At 33.6% G+C, this 14,689-nt stretch overlaps 1 protein-coding gene across 1 annotated transcript; it reads left to right on the top strand.

Moving 5' to 3' along the window:
• The first annotated feature begins 4,419 nt into the window (after positions 1–4,419).
• On the top strand, positions 4,420–12,011 carry LOC138126222 (uncharacterized). Its single transcript, XM_069041950.1, has 4 exons — positions 4,420–4,591; positions 9,474–9,546; positions 9,635–9,685; positions 9,775–12,011. Exons 2-4 carry the CDS (start codon positions 9,478–9,480, stop codon positions 11,884–11,886), a joined length of 2,232 nt encoding a protein of 743 aa, XP_068898051.1. The 5' UTR covers positions 4,420–4,591; positions 9,474–9,477; the 3' UTR covers positions 11,887–12,011.
• Positions 12,012–14,689: the final 2,678 nt, after the last annotated feature.

The following is a 14,689-nucleotide window of genomic DNA, read 5'->3' as shown; positions in this document are numbered from 1 at the left end:
CTTAAGAGTTAAGAATTGAGAATGTTATTAAGTTTAACTATACCCTAAATGGTACGTTAATTGAACAGGCAACCCAATATAAAGACCTAGGGGTGATCATTGATTCTAAGCTAACATTTGTACCCCACATTCAGTATATCTGCGCTCATGCAACAAAGATGTTAGGGTTTATCATTAGAAACACTAACAGCTTTAAAAGTACAGACTCTCTTATTGGCGATTCCAGCTATCAGTGAGACATCTGGTGAGAATTGTGTGCAAAATGTTAAAGCAGAAGCAAGCTGTTGTTTGTTAAAGTGGTTTGTGTTTTTTAGACAAAATGAGGGTTTAATCGAAGTTTATTTATAAAAATGACTAAAAACAAGATCGGCAAAACAAATTGTTGTATTTTTGGCTGTAACACGTGCCGAAAAAACGAACCAGAAGCATGTTTTCATTTATTTCCGCGTAAAAGCAAATTATGTTTACATCGAAAATGTTTTCGGTTTTAAAGACCGGGAAGAGAGAAGGAAAGCATAGGAAAATGCTTTATTAAGGGGAAAACCTGCATCTAATTATGTGAGGGTCTGTGGAAAACACTTTAAATGAGAAGAATACATTTGTAAGTTAAATAGTATTTTGAGGTTATATTTTGAAATTATTTATTAATTAATAAGTTAAAATTTTGCGTAAACTTAAGAAAACCACCACAAAACCCGCAAATTCATGTAAAACCAACAACAAAACAATGCACAAACATAAGCAGAATCGTGCGGTATATGACTTAAAATCTGGCAACAGTGCGCGCTCAGTGGCGCCCCCAACGGTAGCCGAAATCGCCAATAACTCTGTTTAATAGTTATATCCAAGATCCAAACTTGAATACTGTTCTATCGTTTGGCAACCATATTACAATGTACACATATTGTTGTTGGAACGTATTCAGAGGAGATTTTGTAAGTATTTATTTTACATTAGGTTTGGTAGGTACCCAGAAAGACACATTGCAACTAATGTAAGTATTACTAGACCAATTCAACTTTTGTTCTCTAGACCTAAGAAGAAAATTAGCTAGCATTTTGTTCTTGTATAAATTAGTACATGGTCGAATTGTTTGTACTCAACTTCTTAATGATATTCTGTTCCGTGTACCTCGCTTAAATGCGAGGCACCCTATAACATTTAGCATAGAACACTGTAGGACCAATCAGCATTTTCACTCACCTCTGAATAATATGTGCCGTAACTACAATGACATCTCGTATGCGGTTGACATTTTTCTTACAAATTATAGATACTTTCATACGTTTTGTAAAAACGCCCTTCATGTGTGCGCCTCATTTTAACATGTTTTTGCTATTAACTCATCATCACAATTAACTGTAGCTGCCTACTTATGTATAGTAATTAAGTTATTATTGTATTATTGTTTTTATCCTGTTTCTTGTAGGGTTCTCTTTTTAGTATTTTTAGTATTTTTCTTTTTAGTATTTTTTCTTTTATATTTTCTGATATGATGTTACGATAGATTTGTGTATCCTTTTATGGACTGTATGGTCTGTCGGGAATATTATTATTATGTTATATTATATTATTATTATTATATTATAGGCAGAACATAGCCTAAGGGAGTCCGTTTCGGCTCAGGGACGCGAGGGTCGCGGGTTCAATTCCGACCCACGGCGAAATTAAAAAAAAAAAAGCTATATTCTGTCTCGTAATTCGGAAGTCACGTTAAGCCATTGGTCCCGGTCTATTGAGTTGGTCATCATGCCCCTCATAGATTTGTAAACCAGTCCTAGACTGTGTAACAAATTTTTATTATTATTATTATCGCAAAAAACCTCTCATTATTTCCAGTTCTTCAGCTTCGGTTCGAGGCATTCTTATGCAAGTTGCCCGTCGTCGAGCAAATATTCTGCTAACCTAATAATAATTAGAGATAGATTACATTCTCCAAAATATTACATTAAAACAATATCTTCTTACTTTTTTATAATTCTACTTATGGTAGGTTGACTCAAACCATACAAGTCGGCAGTATCATCTTGCAATCAACTGCAATTTACGATCTACGGGATTACCACGATCATTTTCAATAGGAAATTCATTTCCAAGCAGTCCATATAAATTTTCTACTTGAGCCTTTGTAAAGCGATACCGATTTTTGAATTCCCTATCTGTATACTTTTGAAAAGGATTGTCACGAGCCCTATATATTCTGGGATTCCTAATTTGTCCCATGTCTAATGCGTCTCTTATTTCAGCTAAATCTTGAATTGCTTCGACCATAGCTTAAACTTTGAACGCAATACTTATAAAACCCTGAAATACAAGTGTCAAATGATGCTAATCAGCTGCAAAACTACCCCCTTAGTTGTGACTAAATTTTGATATCACGTGGTTTAAAATAAAACAATGTGTGACTAAATTTTAGCTAGCCGAAAAATCATCTCTGAATGACAATTTCACAAATTTTTATTTAACCAACAGTTAGTTATAAGATAGTATAGATTTAAAATGTTTCTGAATAGCACCCTTAGTTTCTAACGAATATTAAAATAATAAATCTGGCAAGGCGGTGGCAAGAAAATGTCGAACAGACACTGACAGAAAAAAAAATTGCATTCGTTGCATCACTGAATCAGTTAGTCCAACATGAAAAGAAAAAATCATAGCCAACTCGGTCCCAAAAAGATCGTGAATGCCTAATACCGGGTGAGCAACAAGTACTGATTGAGTTGGCAATAAATTCTGGTGATTTTTGGTGACTTTTATGTCATGTTCCAACGAGAAAACCATTTTATTAATAAAAGATTACAAAAACCAAGACTTTTAAATTTGAAATGTATACCAGCTGTCAATACTGTCAATAAAACAAACCGAAATAGGTACAATTGACAGTCTTGAAAATTTTATGTAAAATTTTTTTTGCCAACTGAATCAGTTATTGTTGCTCACCTGTAGTTATTTATGATCAATTTAAATTTGTTTCTGATCCTAGCTCAAACATACGTAAAGTTACTAGATAATGACGTCATCGCAAAAGGGTAAAAATTGGACTATACTACTTTTTTTTTGCCCAAAATGTGTACTGCAACCAATTAAAAAAAAAATTGAAACAAAAATTATTTAAATTTGTCCTTAATGATGTTAAGTGGAAATGCGATAACCACAACCTTGTTGAAGAGTTTTGTGAAAAATTTGTCAAATTTTACATTTTCACGTAGGTTAACAATGTAAATAGAATATTATCAAGTCGGGATCACAAGAATTTGAATGATGTTATTAAGCAAAAGGCGGAAGTTAGTATTAATATTTGCTGTTTTATAATATGTATTGTAAAATTGTCAGATTTATGTGATTTTAATAAATTTGGTCACTTGCATACTCTACAATTATTATTATTTTTATCCTCTTAACAATTTTTTTAAATGTCCCGCCAATCTATTTTAAAATATAAAATGTTCAGTGGCGCCGCCCGTGAGTGCTGTACGAGTTACAACGTGCTTTGCTGGTGAGGATACACGAGAGGCTAAATAACCCAGGGCGATCCTTACCAATACGCATGCGTTAGTGGGTGCTTTACTGCTTTGTTGTTACATGTACCTCATGGTACTGTACCGCGTGCTGCACGAAAGGCAAAGAACAGTAGATGAGTAGAACACAGACTAAAGATATAATTATGTTTTTATCTGCGTCTCTAATAGGTCTATTATTGTATTCAATTTGGCGTTGTTTATGGCTATCTCTTAAAGCACTCGTAGTTTAATAGATCTCTAAGAAAATTTTTATCAATATTTCAGTGTATTATTGTCATTTACACCAAAAAACTTCCAATATTAATTTTCAAACTCTACTTTTTATCATATGTTGCAGATGTAGTTGCATCCGTTACCTTGAATTACCAATTACATAATACAAAATTCCATAGACTTTGAAAATTTAATTTTTTTATTTAAAAATTAAAACAAGGGTGCAAATTCTAAAATAGTAGTTTATTTGACGAGTTTGTGTGTAAATTGGTCCTTTTTTGGCACGCGTGGGCCATTTTAAAACGCGAGTGAAACGTTCACAAAATACAGACAAACCCTGTATCGTATGATAAAAGTGTTTGGAGCTTTAATTGCTTGGAGAATGGCTATAGTAATTCCTTTCAGCAAAGTAAGGGATTAATTGCTCATCTAAGGGAAACACATAATCTAAAATTTGAGTGTAATGAAATTGTCGTAAAAGATATGAATGGTATGGTAATAATCAATTAGAAAGAAATAAAGAAGAAGCTGGTAAAAATGTATTCGACCACAGTTACGATTTTATAATATTTTCTAAGTCCGTGAATGTCAAATTTAAATAACGCGCAAAATTATAGAACTTGCGCACAAGTAATGGAATGGCCTGGGTCATTTAGCCTCTCGTGAGGATACGAGTCCGGAGTCCGCCCTCCGCCATCTATTTAACCATAACCACCATCACTCTCTCATCTATGGTTGCTCTGTTGGTTCTGTTTCTGTGCTCAACTGCTCGTTGAGTGTTGACAAACTTGACAAAGTTGAATTGACTGTGGTTGAGCCGTTGCCAGTTTTAGTACCTCGTCTTCGCCTTTTGAATTGTAAGTAAAATGTCTTGATATTGGTAATTGTTTATTTTAGCTCCCGGTTGAATTTTCGCGTTTTTTCTGGCTAGACGTCCTCCTACTTCTATCGTTTCCCACCACTCAAACCTTGTGCAAATGCCTTTTTTTTTGTGTTTCAAGGTCGCGTCAATGTTTTGTATAACTAAAGGGCAAGAAAAATCATTTGCACAAGATTTGAAGGAATGAGGGACAGTGGCGTAGATAGCTTTTTGCTTTGGGGGGTCCACGTACTTTTGTATTAGGTACCTAATACAGTGTACAGTGGCCGACAAAAAAAGTTAGCCATCATTTAAATGTCAAATTGTCATTAAACTCATTAAAGCATTAATTACACATTTGGATTTTGATGTGACAGAAAAGTGATGGCTAGTTTTTATTGCTGGCCATTGTACCGGAATCTAGCGATAACAAGAGAGAAGAACAAGGCGGAGTGATTCACCGCAGGAAAAGCAGAATCGAAAAACTCCAATAGGAGTAGCTTAAATTCGGCATCGAATAAACGCTTATATATATATATATTGTACCGGGTGTACAAGAAGGACTGTTTAAGTTGGCAATACAATTAAGAACATTTTTTGTGTGCGACCTCGAGATTGTCTTGTCTCTGCCGCAAAGCGGCCTTGACGACAATTTTTCTCTCGGTTCGTCAAAGGACGATTTCGCATCCTTGATATACAAATAACTATTTATTCGGGTATTTACAACACTGCAACCGGATATGTTTTGTGGGTTTATTTGACAGATAGGTATCTGACGTAGCATTAATAACGACAAAATGGTAGGTTATGAGCACGTTCTTCTAAATAGTCGAGACTCTTGGCTTTCTCCGGCCTGTTCATTTGCCAGTTTTCGGCGTTCGCCGTTTGGCGCTACTTTGCAGGCGCCGAAATTGGCGTGAAACGTTAAATGTCAAAAAGATGGCATGTAAAATGATGTTTGGAGACGTATAAAGGCTGTATGACATGATGCTAAATTTTGTAGAAAATTTGTTAGAAAATGAGAGAGGGCCAATGAACGATCAGGATCTGACAAAGACAGACTATGATCCTGGTCGTTCATTGGTCCTGATCGAGGGTCTCTCTCATTTTCTAACAAATTTTCTACAAAATTTAGCATCGTGTCAAACAAGCTTAAGGATTATAAAAAGACAAAAATATTCATTGAATTGCCTTCAGACAATATTCTACGGAATCGCTGGCTTGAAAGTTTAAATATTTGCCCAGGTAGGGATTTAAAAAATCTTTTAATCAGTAATTGACTTGCATATACCGGGTGTATTATGAAAAACCTTTGGTGCTATAACTTCCTTATTTTTTATTCGATTTTAATAAATGATATGTCAAACAAAATCGTTTTAAATGGGCTACAATTTGAATTGATCCAATATTTGTTCTTGAGTTCTGTTTTTGACAAATGATAGTCAACTTTTTTTTTTCAAATGGCGCTATTAACTTTTTTTGCTCAGTTTTATAGAGATTTTTATTTTAAATATGAAAATGTAAACAACCATGCTCATGCATAAAAACAAAAAGAAGAAATTAAAAAATGATGTATTTTTTTAAAATCAAGCAGTCACATTAAACAGTAATAAAAGTGCATTCTAATTTTGCAAAGTGACTAAGACAGCTATGGACATTCAAGACAATGTCTATTTGACTCCGGCCGATAACAGAGATGATTTAATAAAAAGAATCGTAGCAGTATGTGAACAGATACCACCAGAATTTTTATTAAACGCCGCAATGGGCGTCAGTGGAAGGTGTCGAATGTGCCTTAGAGAGAATGGAGGTAATTTCAAACATTTGCTATAGTAAAGTTATGGTTTTTTTTATGTTTTTGGAAATTCTATTTTTTTTATTAAAAATAATTTTTTTATTTTTTATTGTAATGTTTGTGTATTCAGAAGATAAACATCTATCAGAATATAGATAAAAAAATATACAGTGCAACTTAAAAAAACAAAGTTAGCTGCGGTCTGTCAAAAAATACAGGCTGATTCATCTTTTACCGCCGGTGGCAAAATGACCTTTAAGAATTGAGAAAAATTTATAAAATTTACAGACTTTATTTGTCGAAAAATTTACTTTCGACCGGTATAATTTATTTGAATGTGGCTAATGGCGTATAAAATCAATATCTGCAATCCGTTTCGAAAAATGTTTGATAGTTTTTGAATTAAATCGATTTTAATGGAAAAGTTGCCTTTATTGATGGTTGTTGGCTTTTAGTGTTGTAAATTTTCTCTAACAATGACTACCTTGTAAAACTGACCTGCTTAGGCGAATTTCTTCGATTTTACAAAGGACCCCCTGCTGTGGCAATAAAAATCCTCTAATAAATCGTATTGTTAAGTAGTGATGGATAAATGACCGGTCATTTATTTTTGGTCAAAGTTGACCGGTCCTTAATCGGTCAATTACCAGTCATTATTGGTCAAAAAGTAGGAACTAATTAAACATCACAAAATGATTCTTTCAATGCCAAGGATTATTTTAATACCAAATAATGGTTCTTCCATTTTTTATAAGATTTATTGATCGATAAATTATTGTTCTAAAATTGTGTAAGTGAGGTTAAGTTTGAATTGTTTGAAGTTATACTTTGTTTTTTCTGGAACATATTTGCTTGAATTTGAACTTTTTGTTAATTTAAAACGCTTTAAAACTCTCAACGCAACTGTGTGTGTTTATTTTCAATTTTTTAGTTTCTTTTAAAATACTTAACATTCGTTTAGAATTTAAAAAAGTAGGTAAGTATTTTATGAAAATAAAAATATATTGTATGTCATGTTAAGAAGACACAAAAACGATTGAAAAACAAAAACCACTTCTTCCTAATAGATAAAAAGCTTAATCGTTTTCCACAATGATCTTTATTCAAGTTTTAGATGTTTCATTATCATAATTTACTTATTTATTGTCATAATCGATCTCTTCATTGTCAGCAGCTACGTAAATGAAATAAGGCAGCCCAACATAACCTCATCTCATCAGTCAAACAGTCATTATATCCTATAATCTTCAACATTATAAGCGGGAAACTTAAATTTAAAAAATGACTGGTCAAGTACGTCAAGTCATTGACAATTATTGACCGGTCAAATGGGTCATTGACGAAGTCAATTACCGGACCTCACAACACTATTGTTAAGATATTTGGACGTTATGTCGTAAATCATGAAGCAAATACAAATTTGAATATCAAAATGCGTTTATTTTAATAATACCATACGCTAAAATTAATTAAACATGGTAAAATTGTGTGAAAATATCTGAGTGTGCATACAGTGAATAAATTCATTAAAAATTAAACAAATTTTTTTTCAAAAAAATCTTAGGACAGGTCAATTTTAGTTTATAAAAATACATATTTTAATGCAAAATAAAGTATAAAAATTTTGTTACCTTACATAAGGAAATTTTTGAGAAAAAAAAAAATAAATTTGGAAATTTTTTTTTATAACGAACAAAAACTGTGTTAGTAAAGGCTGTATTACACGATGCTAAATTTTGTAGAAAATTTGTTATAAAATGAGAGAGACCCTCGATCAGGACCAACGAACGTTCAGGATCATAGTGTGTCTTTGTCATTTGTACAGAATTTTGTGTGAAATTTAGTATCGTGTCACAGCCTTAAGTATTTAAAATTATTGAATTAAATGTTCGACTTGCCATCCCCCAGCTTGTTGACAATAAGCAAGTTTATGAAGAAATTCCCTCTGTTTTAGTTTTATCTAGTTTTATCCCCGCACCCAATCAAAATTAAAATTTCTATACGTTGTGTTTCTGTTAAATGAGTCATTTTCGAAAACGTTTTGTAAAACAAATAACACATACGAATGAAATTGACAATAACATTTGACTGTTTGATTTACCTACTTGATTTTTTGACTTGTTTTTGTTCGTTATAAAATTTATTTTTTCCAACTTTAGTATTTTTTTTTCTCAAAAATTTTCTTATGTAAGATAAAATTTTTATACTGTCATTTAGACAATTAAAAGGGCTATCAGAACCAAGAAAAAAAATAGGGGGTTTCCATTTAAAAAAAACTATGGATGACGTGATAACTCGAAAACAAATGACTGCTTGGAATTTTCTTTGATACTAAATCATGTATTTTTATAAACTAAAATTGACCTGTTCAAAGATTTTTTTGAAAAAAATTTTGTTTAATTTTTAATGAATTTATTCCATACTTTTGCCGCTCACTGTATACTATCTACAAGGTTGCATAAATTAAACAATTAATAATTGAGAAAATGGCAAAATTTGACCTAATTAACTTATAAATTTCATTTTTTGATATTATGTGCCTTATGGATAACAAATTAGGTCTGCAAAATATGAAAGTGAAATCATAATTTTTAAGGTCAATTTTGCCACCGGCGGTAAAAGATGAATCACCCTGTATAATGTTAAAAAAAAGTCATAGCATGTCGGGCTATAGTGTTTCTAAAACGATTTTGTTTGACGTATCATTTGTTAAAATCGGATAAAAAATAAGGAAGTTATAGCACCAAAGGTTTTTCATAATACACTCGGTATATTTTAATCTGTAGTTAAATTTAACACATGTTGGTGAAACAGGCCCTTAAGATTCCGTGATGATTTTAAACCAATTTTTTCTAAAAAAGGAATTCACACTTAAAATGTCTGAAAACTACTTAAAAAAGTGGCTAATACAACCCCTCTGATCGAATTGAGGGTGCACAGGTAATTATGAGCTGATGATATAAAACAATAACATTAAAATCCTCTATCCCTTCTATTTCTCGAAATCATTTGTACATATTTTAATACTGTTAATCAACATGACTTTACACACTAATATAGTTATTACTATGATCTGTGTTTGCAGCTGGATGTCTTCACCGGATCGTAAACGGCAGAAGCTGGCAGACGACGTAAATTCCGTTGCCAAGATGTTGAATGTAAGTTTACATTTATTCCAATTTTTTACGTACCACTACATTATTCTACAGTTCAAGGTAATTAACTTTTGTTTGTTTTCACATGCAGGTTGAAACTCAAACTGACAATGATTCAACCACAGTATCAGCTTCCAACAAGGTAACTTTATCTATCAACATAAAATTTTCAACTCTGCTCCCTAATGGCTTGTGCTAATTGATAACTGTAATGCTTCTTCTCTTTCACAGCGATCTGTCATCGACGTAAGCGCTCAGAGGTTTGAAGATGTTGCTAGCTCGGACGGATTTGTCGATAGAACTATGCTCATAGAAGAATTACTACACCGAGAGCCAATCTACGCCATGATGTTTGCACCATCAAAATTTGGCAAAACTATCAACCTTACTATGATTCGTTTATTCTGCGACATTGAAGATAAAGATACAAAAACAAAAGAAGATGTTTCAAAGGACCCAACAATGCGGGAACTACGATCAAATCCCTCAAAGAACATGAAAGTATTTCTTAGGCAGTTTGAGGACACAACATTTGAAGAATGTTTGATCTTGAAAAAAGAAAAATTTGTCATCCAACATTTTGGGCGTCATCCAGTGATTTTCTTCAATTTCAAGGACTGCAGAGCCGAAAATAAATCAGAAGCAATATTTGAGTGTGCAAAGCAAGTGAGGATTGGTTATTTGGAAAACGAATATCTTAAAAATAGTAAAGAATTTCAATCTGATAGTTCGAAACATGTCCTTTTGAAAAAAACATGTATAACATGGCTAGGCTACAGTGATGATAATCTTGAGAGTCTCTCTGTGGGGAAAGTGATTGATGGTTTGAAGAATTTGATTATGAGCTTGAGTTTACATTGGGGGAGAGATCCAGTGTTTTTGGTGGATGAAATTGACAAGCCGTGCGTAGCCGCCATGGAAAGTGAGCTTTCTAAACGTCAAGTACGTGAGATAGGAACTACTATCACTGATGTGGTATGTTCGATTTTAAAATCAGAAGATAAACAGTTAAAACTTCAAGCTGCCTTGGTCACTGGCATTTGCAAATTTAGAAATTCTGGACTGTCAACTATGGACAACACAATGGAGGTATACTTCTTGAGTGACGATAGATTTTCTAAATATTACGGGTTGACTGCTCAAGAGGTTGATTCTTTAGTGAGGAAATTATGTGGCCCACAGGGAGATGTTGAGATCAAGAAGATAATTAGCGACATCAACGCAAACTACAATGGCTATTATCAGGGTTCCTCTTCTGGTGAAAACAAGGAATATTCCAGATACTGCTTATTCTCCGTCCTTAGGTACATAAAAGAGATAAGTTTAAATAAAGATAAGAATAAGGTCAAATTGTGTTTTTGGACGGACGGAGGTTTTTTGACTGGACCACTTGTGTCAGTACTCAAGAAATCTACCGTTATTATGACAGCTGTTCACACACTGTTGTATGGCGATTCTGGTACCATTGCAATGAAATATCAATCGGCAGTAAATGTTGAAGATCTTCTCGGGCTGTATCGTGAGGAAATGAACCCGGACCCACATGCAGTTTTCAACTTTTTCTTACAACGAGGTTATTTGGCACACAATCCAGAGAAAACAGAAGATAATTTTACAGAGGGAGCGAAGATACATGTAAGAATCCCAAATCTCGAAATTAAAGAAATTTACCGTACGATGTTCGAGAAATACCATGAGAAGTTTCCAGAAGATATTAAATCAAAATTAACTTCTTGCGGAGAGATCTTCGAGTCACTACCCACGCAAAACTCTACACAGTTTCAGAGAAGTCTAGATAGACTCTGTGAACACTTGGCATGTATTTTTAGATATGTGCACCCTAAGAATGAATCTTCAATATGCTCCCACATATTGGCAATCTTGAAGCATTATGCTTACTACGAGAAAGGTGATACGGAATATGTAGTACAATATTTTGATAATAATAACAAGCCATGTTGGGTCCGCATTGATGTTTGGGGGGGTCGTGGCAACTTCGCCGTGATCTTTGAAGTTAAATACAATTCTAATGCTAGTAGTGAACCTGGCAAAATTGGATCTAAGGAAAAAAGCTCCCTTGCTGCTGCAGAAGATATCGTTAAACTTCTACCTAATAAAATAAACCCAGAAAACGGATCGAGCAAGAAAGCTGGCACAGGCAGAGATTTACAGGCGCTGAAATCATTTCAAATTGAGCACTACGTTCTTGTAGGTCTGGCTGTGGACGGTGATTATACTACTCATATGCTTGTCTTTCGAGATACGACCGATTGGGAAAATGTAATTCAAGTTAATCCTGAAAATCATGTTGCGGAACTAATATCAACTCATCTAAATAGCTGATGTCTGATAATAGAACTGGTGACAATTTGTTATTATGTTGAGCTGAGTTTTATTTACTGACAAGATGTTGCTTTTTCTATATTTCAATAAATTAATTTTATGAAAAAAGAGCATTTTTTGTGTTTGCCTTTGCTTGTTGCACTGTTATTGATGTAGTCCTGCTAATGTTGAGTTGAGATTTAATGCTATAATGCATAGACAACACAGTAAACCTACTTTACCGTGTTGTCTATGCTGTAATGCCAAGGTTGGTAGAACTGACTAATTTGTATAGTAGGTTGCCTCGTTGCCATTTAAAACAATAGTTTCAATTTTTTCCCCCCCGCAAAGATTACTCGTGACGTCACAATGTACTAAACTTTTACGACAGAGTCTGTCGATCACGCATTAGGTGTTCCCTCGCTAGAAAAAAGCCCAAAAAGCCAGCCAATAAACTCCACGGAGCTTATAAACCTTGGGTTCTATTCGAGCATTCAAAATTTCTGGGTTGATTTTATGTCACGAGTTACTTAAATCATTTGACAGCACTGACAATTTCAAATTTGAAATGTCATATAATTTATTTTTCGCGTGGGTTTCAAACAACCAATAAGAATCAGTGGCGCGAATGTTTCAAGATAGTACGAACACAATCCATGATACTTTGTTAATATTTTTTTTGTTCGACACTCAGAATTTGAGGATTTTCTCCTGTGACGGATTTTGATAAATTTGACTACTTGTCAAAACGAAACGTCAAGCTAATTTTAAAGATTTTTAGCGATTTGGAGCCTTTAAGGGCTCGTCGAACAAAAAAAACGTTGTATTCAACTCGTTCTTGTGTAATTTGGGTTTTTTTTAGCACTCGTGGACCTTTAAAACTCTCGTTTCACTCGAGTTTTCAACTGGTCCACTCATGCCAAAAAAGCCAAAATTACACACGAACTCGTTAAATAAATAACTATTCTAGCGCTCTGGAAAATACGTCGAGCGGCCGCCAGAGTAGCGTCCCTGTCGGCTCAACTCAACCAGCTCCACTTTTGACTTTTGTCAGTTTCATTTAAAAAATAAATAGCGAGACCTCCTCGAGGCCATGATTAAAATACGTAATAAACTAAAATATAAAACCTAATTTTTGTTCCCATATTGCCTACTACGTTTTTTTGTCAAATTATTTACGTTCATTAATTTCAACTTTGAAGAGTAAAATTAACAAAATAAAACTGCTTGGCGTTGTTCAAACAATATGCATTACGTAGTCCTATTAATGATTTACATATTACAAAAATAAAAATTATCACCAAATCTGCAGTGGACAGAGGGTATAAGTTTTACCAAGCAATCCAATGTGCCTAAAATGCTTTTCCATACATGCGCAGTTGTCAGGAGTGTTGCCTATGTGACTTTAACCACTTCCAGAGGTTAGTAACGTTGTTGACGAGAGGCTAAATGACCCAGGCCATTCCATTACTTGTGCGCAAGTCCTATAATTTTGCGCGTTATTTAAATTTGACATTCACGGACTTAGAAAATATTATAAAATCGTAACTGTGGTCGAATACATTTTTACCAGCTTCTTCTTTATTTCTTTCTAATTGATTATTACCATACCATTCATATCTTTTACGACAATTTCATTACACTCAAATTTTAGATTATGTGTTTCCCTTACATGAGCAATTAATCCCTTACTTTGCTGAAAGGAATTACTATAGCCATTCTCCAAGCAATTAAAGCTCCAAACACTTTTATCATACGATACAGGGTTTGTCTGTATTTTGTGAACGTTTCACTCGCGTTTTAAAATGGCCCACGCGTGCCAAAAAAGGACCAATTTACACACAAACTCGTCAAATAAACTACTATTTTAGAATTTGCACCCTTGTTTTAAATTTTAAATAAAAAAATTAAATTTTCAAAGTCTAGGGAATTTTGTATTATGTAATTGGTAATTCAAGGTAACGGATGCAACTACATCTGCAACATATGATAAAAAGTAGAGTTTGAAAATTAATATTGGAAGTTTTTTGGTGTAAATGACAATAATACACTGAAATATTGATAAAAATTTTCTTAGAGATCTATTAAACTACGAGTGCTTTAAGAGATAGCCATAAACAACGCCAAATTGAATACAATAATAGACCTATTAGAGACGCAGATAAAAACATAATTATATCTTTAGTCTGTGTTCTACTCATCTACTGCTCTTTGCCTTTCGTGCAGCACGCGGTACAGTACCATGAGGTACATGTAACAACAAAGCAGTAAAGCACCCACTAACGCATGCGTATTGGTAAGGATCGCCCTGGGTTATTTAGCCTCTCGTACATTGTTGGTGCAATTTTTAGTAATATTTAACGTTTCAAGGTTTGAAGCAAGCAAGTTTGACTTTGTCGATCCTCTATATTTTTCTTTACAACCAGGTACACAGCAATTCACAACCATGATAGCACTTTAAAGAATTAACTAATATTTTCTCTTGTTTTAACCTCAATAACCGACATTCAGCCGAGGTTTAAGTAAACCCGAAAGATCTGAATATGAGACGAAGAAATTAATTGATTGATTAATTACACTAGAACTGAAATAAAAATAACTTATTAGTTGCCGCCACTGCAATGATATTCTCTGTAGGATGCCAGGCTGTGTAATACACTGCTCCCAGAAATTAACGCATCACTAACATTTTCTGTAATAATCGAAAAGCTTACCTACAAAAATTTCCAAACATGCATGCTATGAATTGTTAACAAAGTACGTGCAAAAACTAAAATACTCGTAGATAGCTTGTTTTTGCTTATTTATTGTTAAAAAAAATCCC

Source organism: Tenebrio molitor, chromosome 3 (genome assembly GCF_963966145.1).
Source record: "Tenebrio molitor chromosome 3, icTenMoli1.1, whole genome shotgun sequence".
In the NCBI taxonomy this organism is placed as follows: domain Eukaryota; kingdom Metazoa; phylum Arthropoda; class Insecta; order Coleoptera; family Tenebrionidae; genus Tenebrio; species Tenebrio molitor.
Note: the sequence above shows the minus strand (reverse complement) of the source record. Positions and strands in the feature narration are given on the sequence as shown.

Excerpts from the sequence above, each read along its gene's own strand:
- LOC138126222 (XM_069041950.1), top strand. The coding sequence starts at position 9,478 with ATGTCTTCACCGGATCGTAAACGGCAGAAGCTGGCAGACGACGTAAAT. Across the intron at positions 9,547-9,634 it reads CCGTTGCCAAGATGTTGAAT|GTTGAAACTCAAACTGACAA; the intron begins GTAAGTTTACAT and ends TTTCACATGCAG. Across the intron at positions 9,686-9,774 it reads CAGTATCAGCTTCCAACAAG|CGATCTGTCATCGACGTAAG; the intron begins GTAACTTTATCT and ends TCTCTTTCACAG.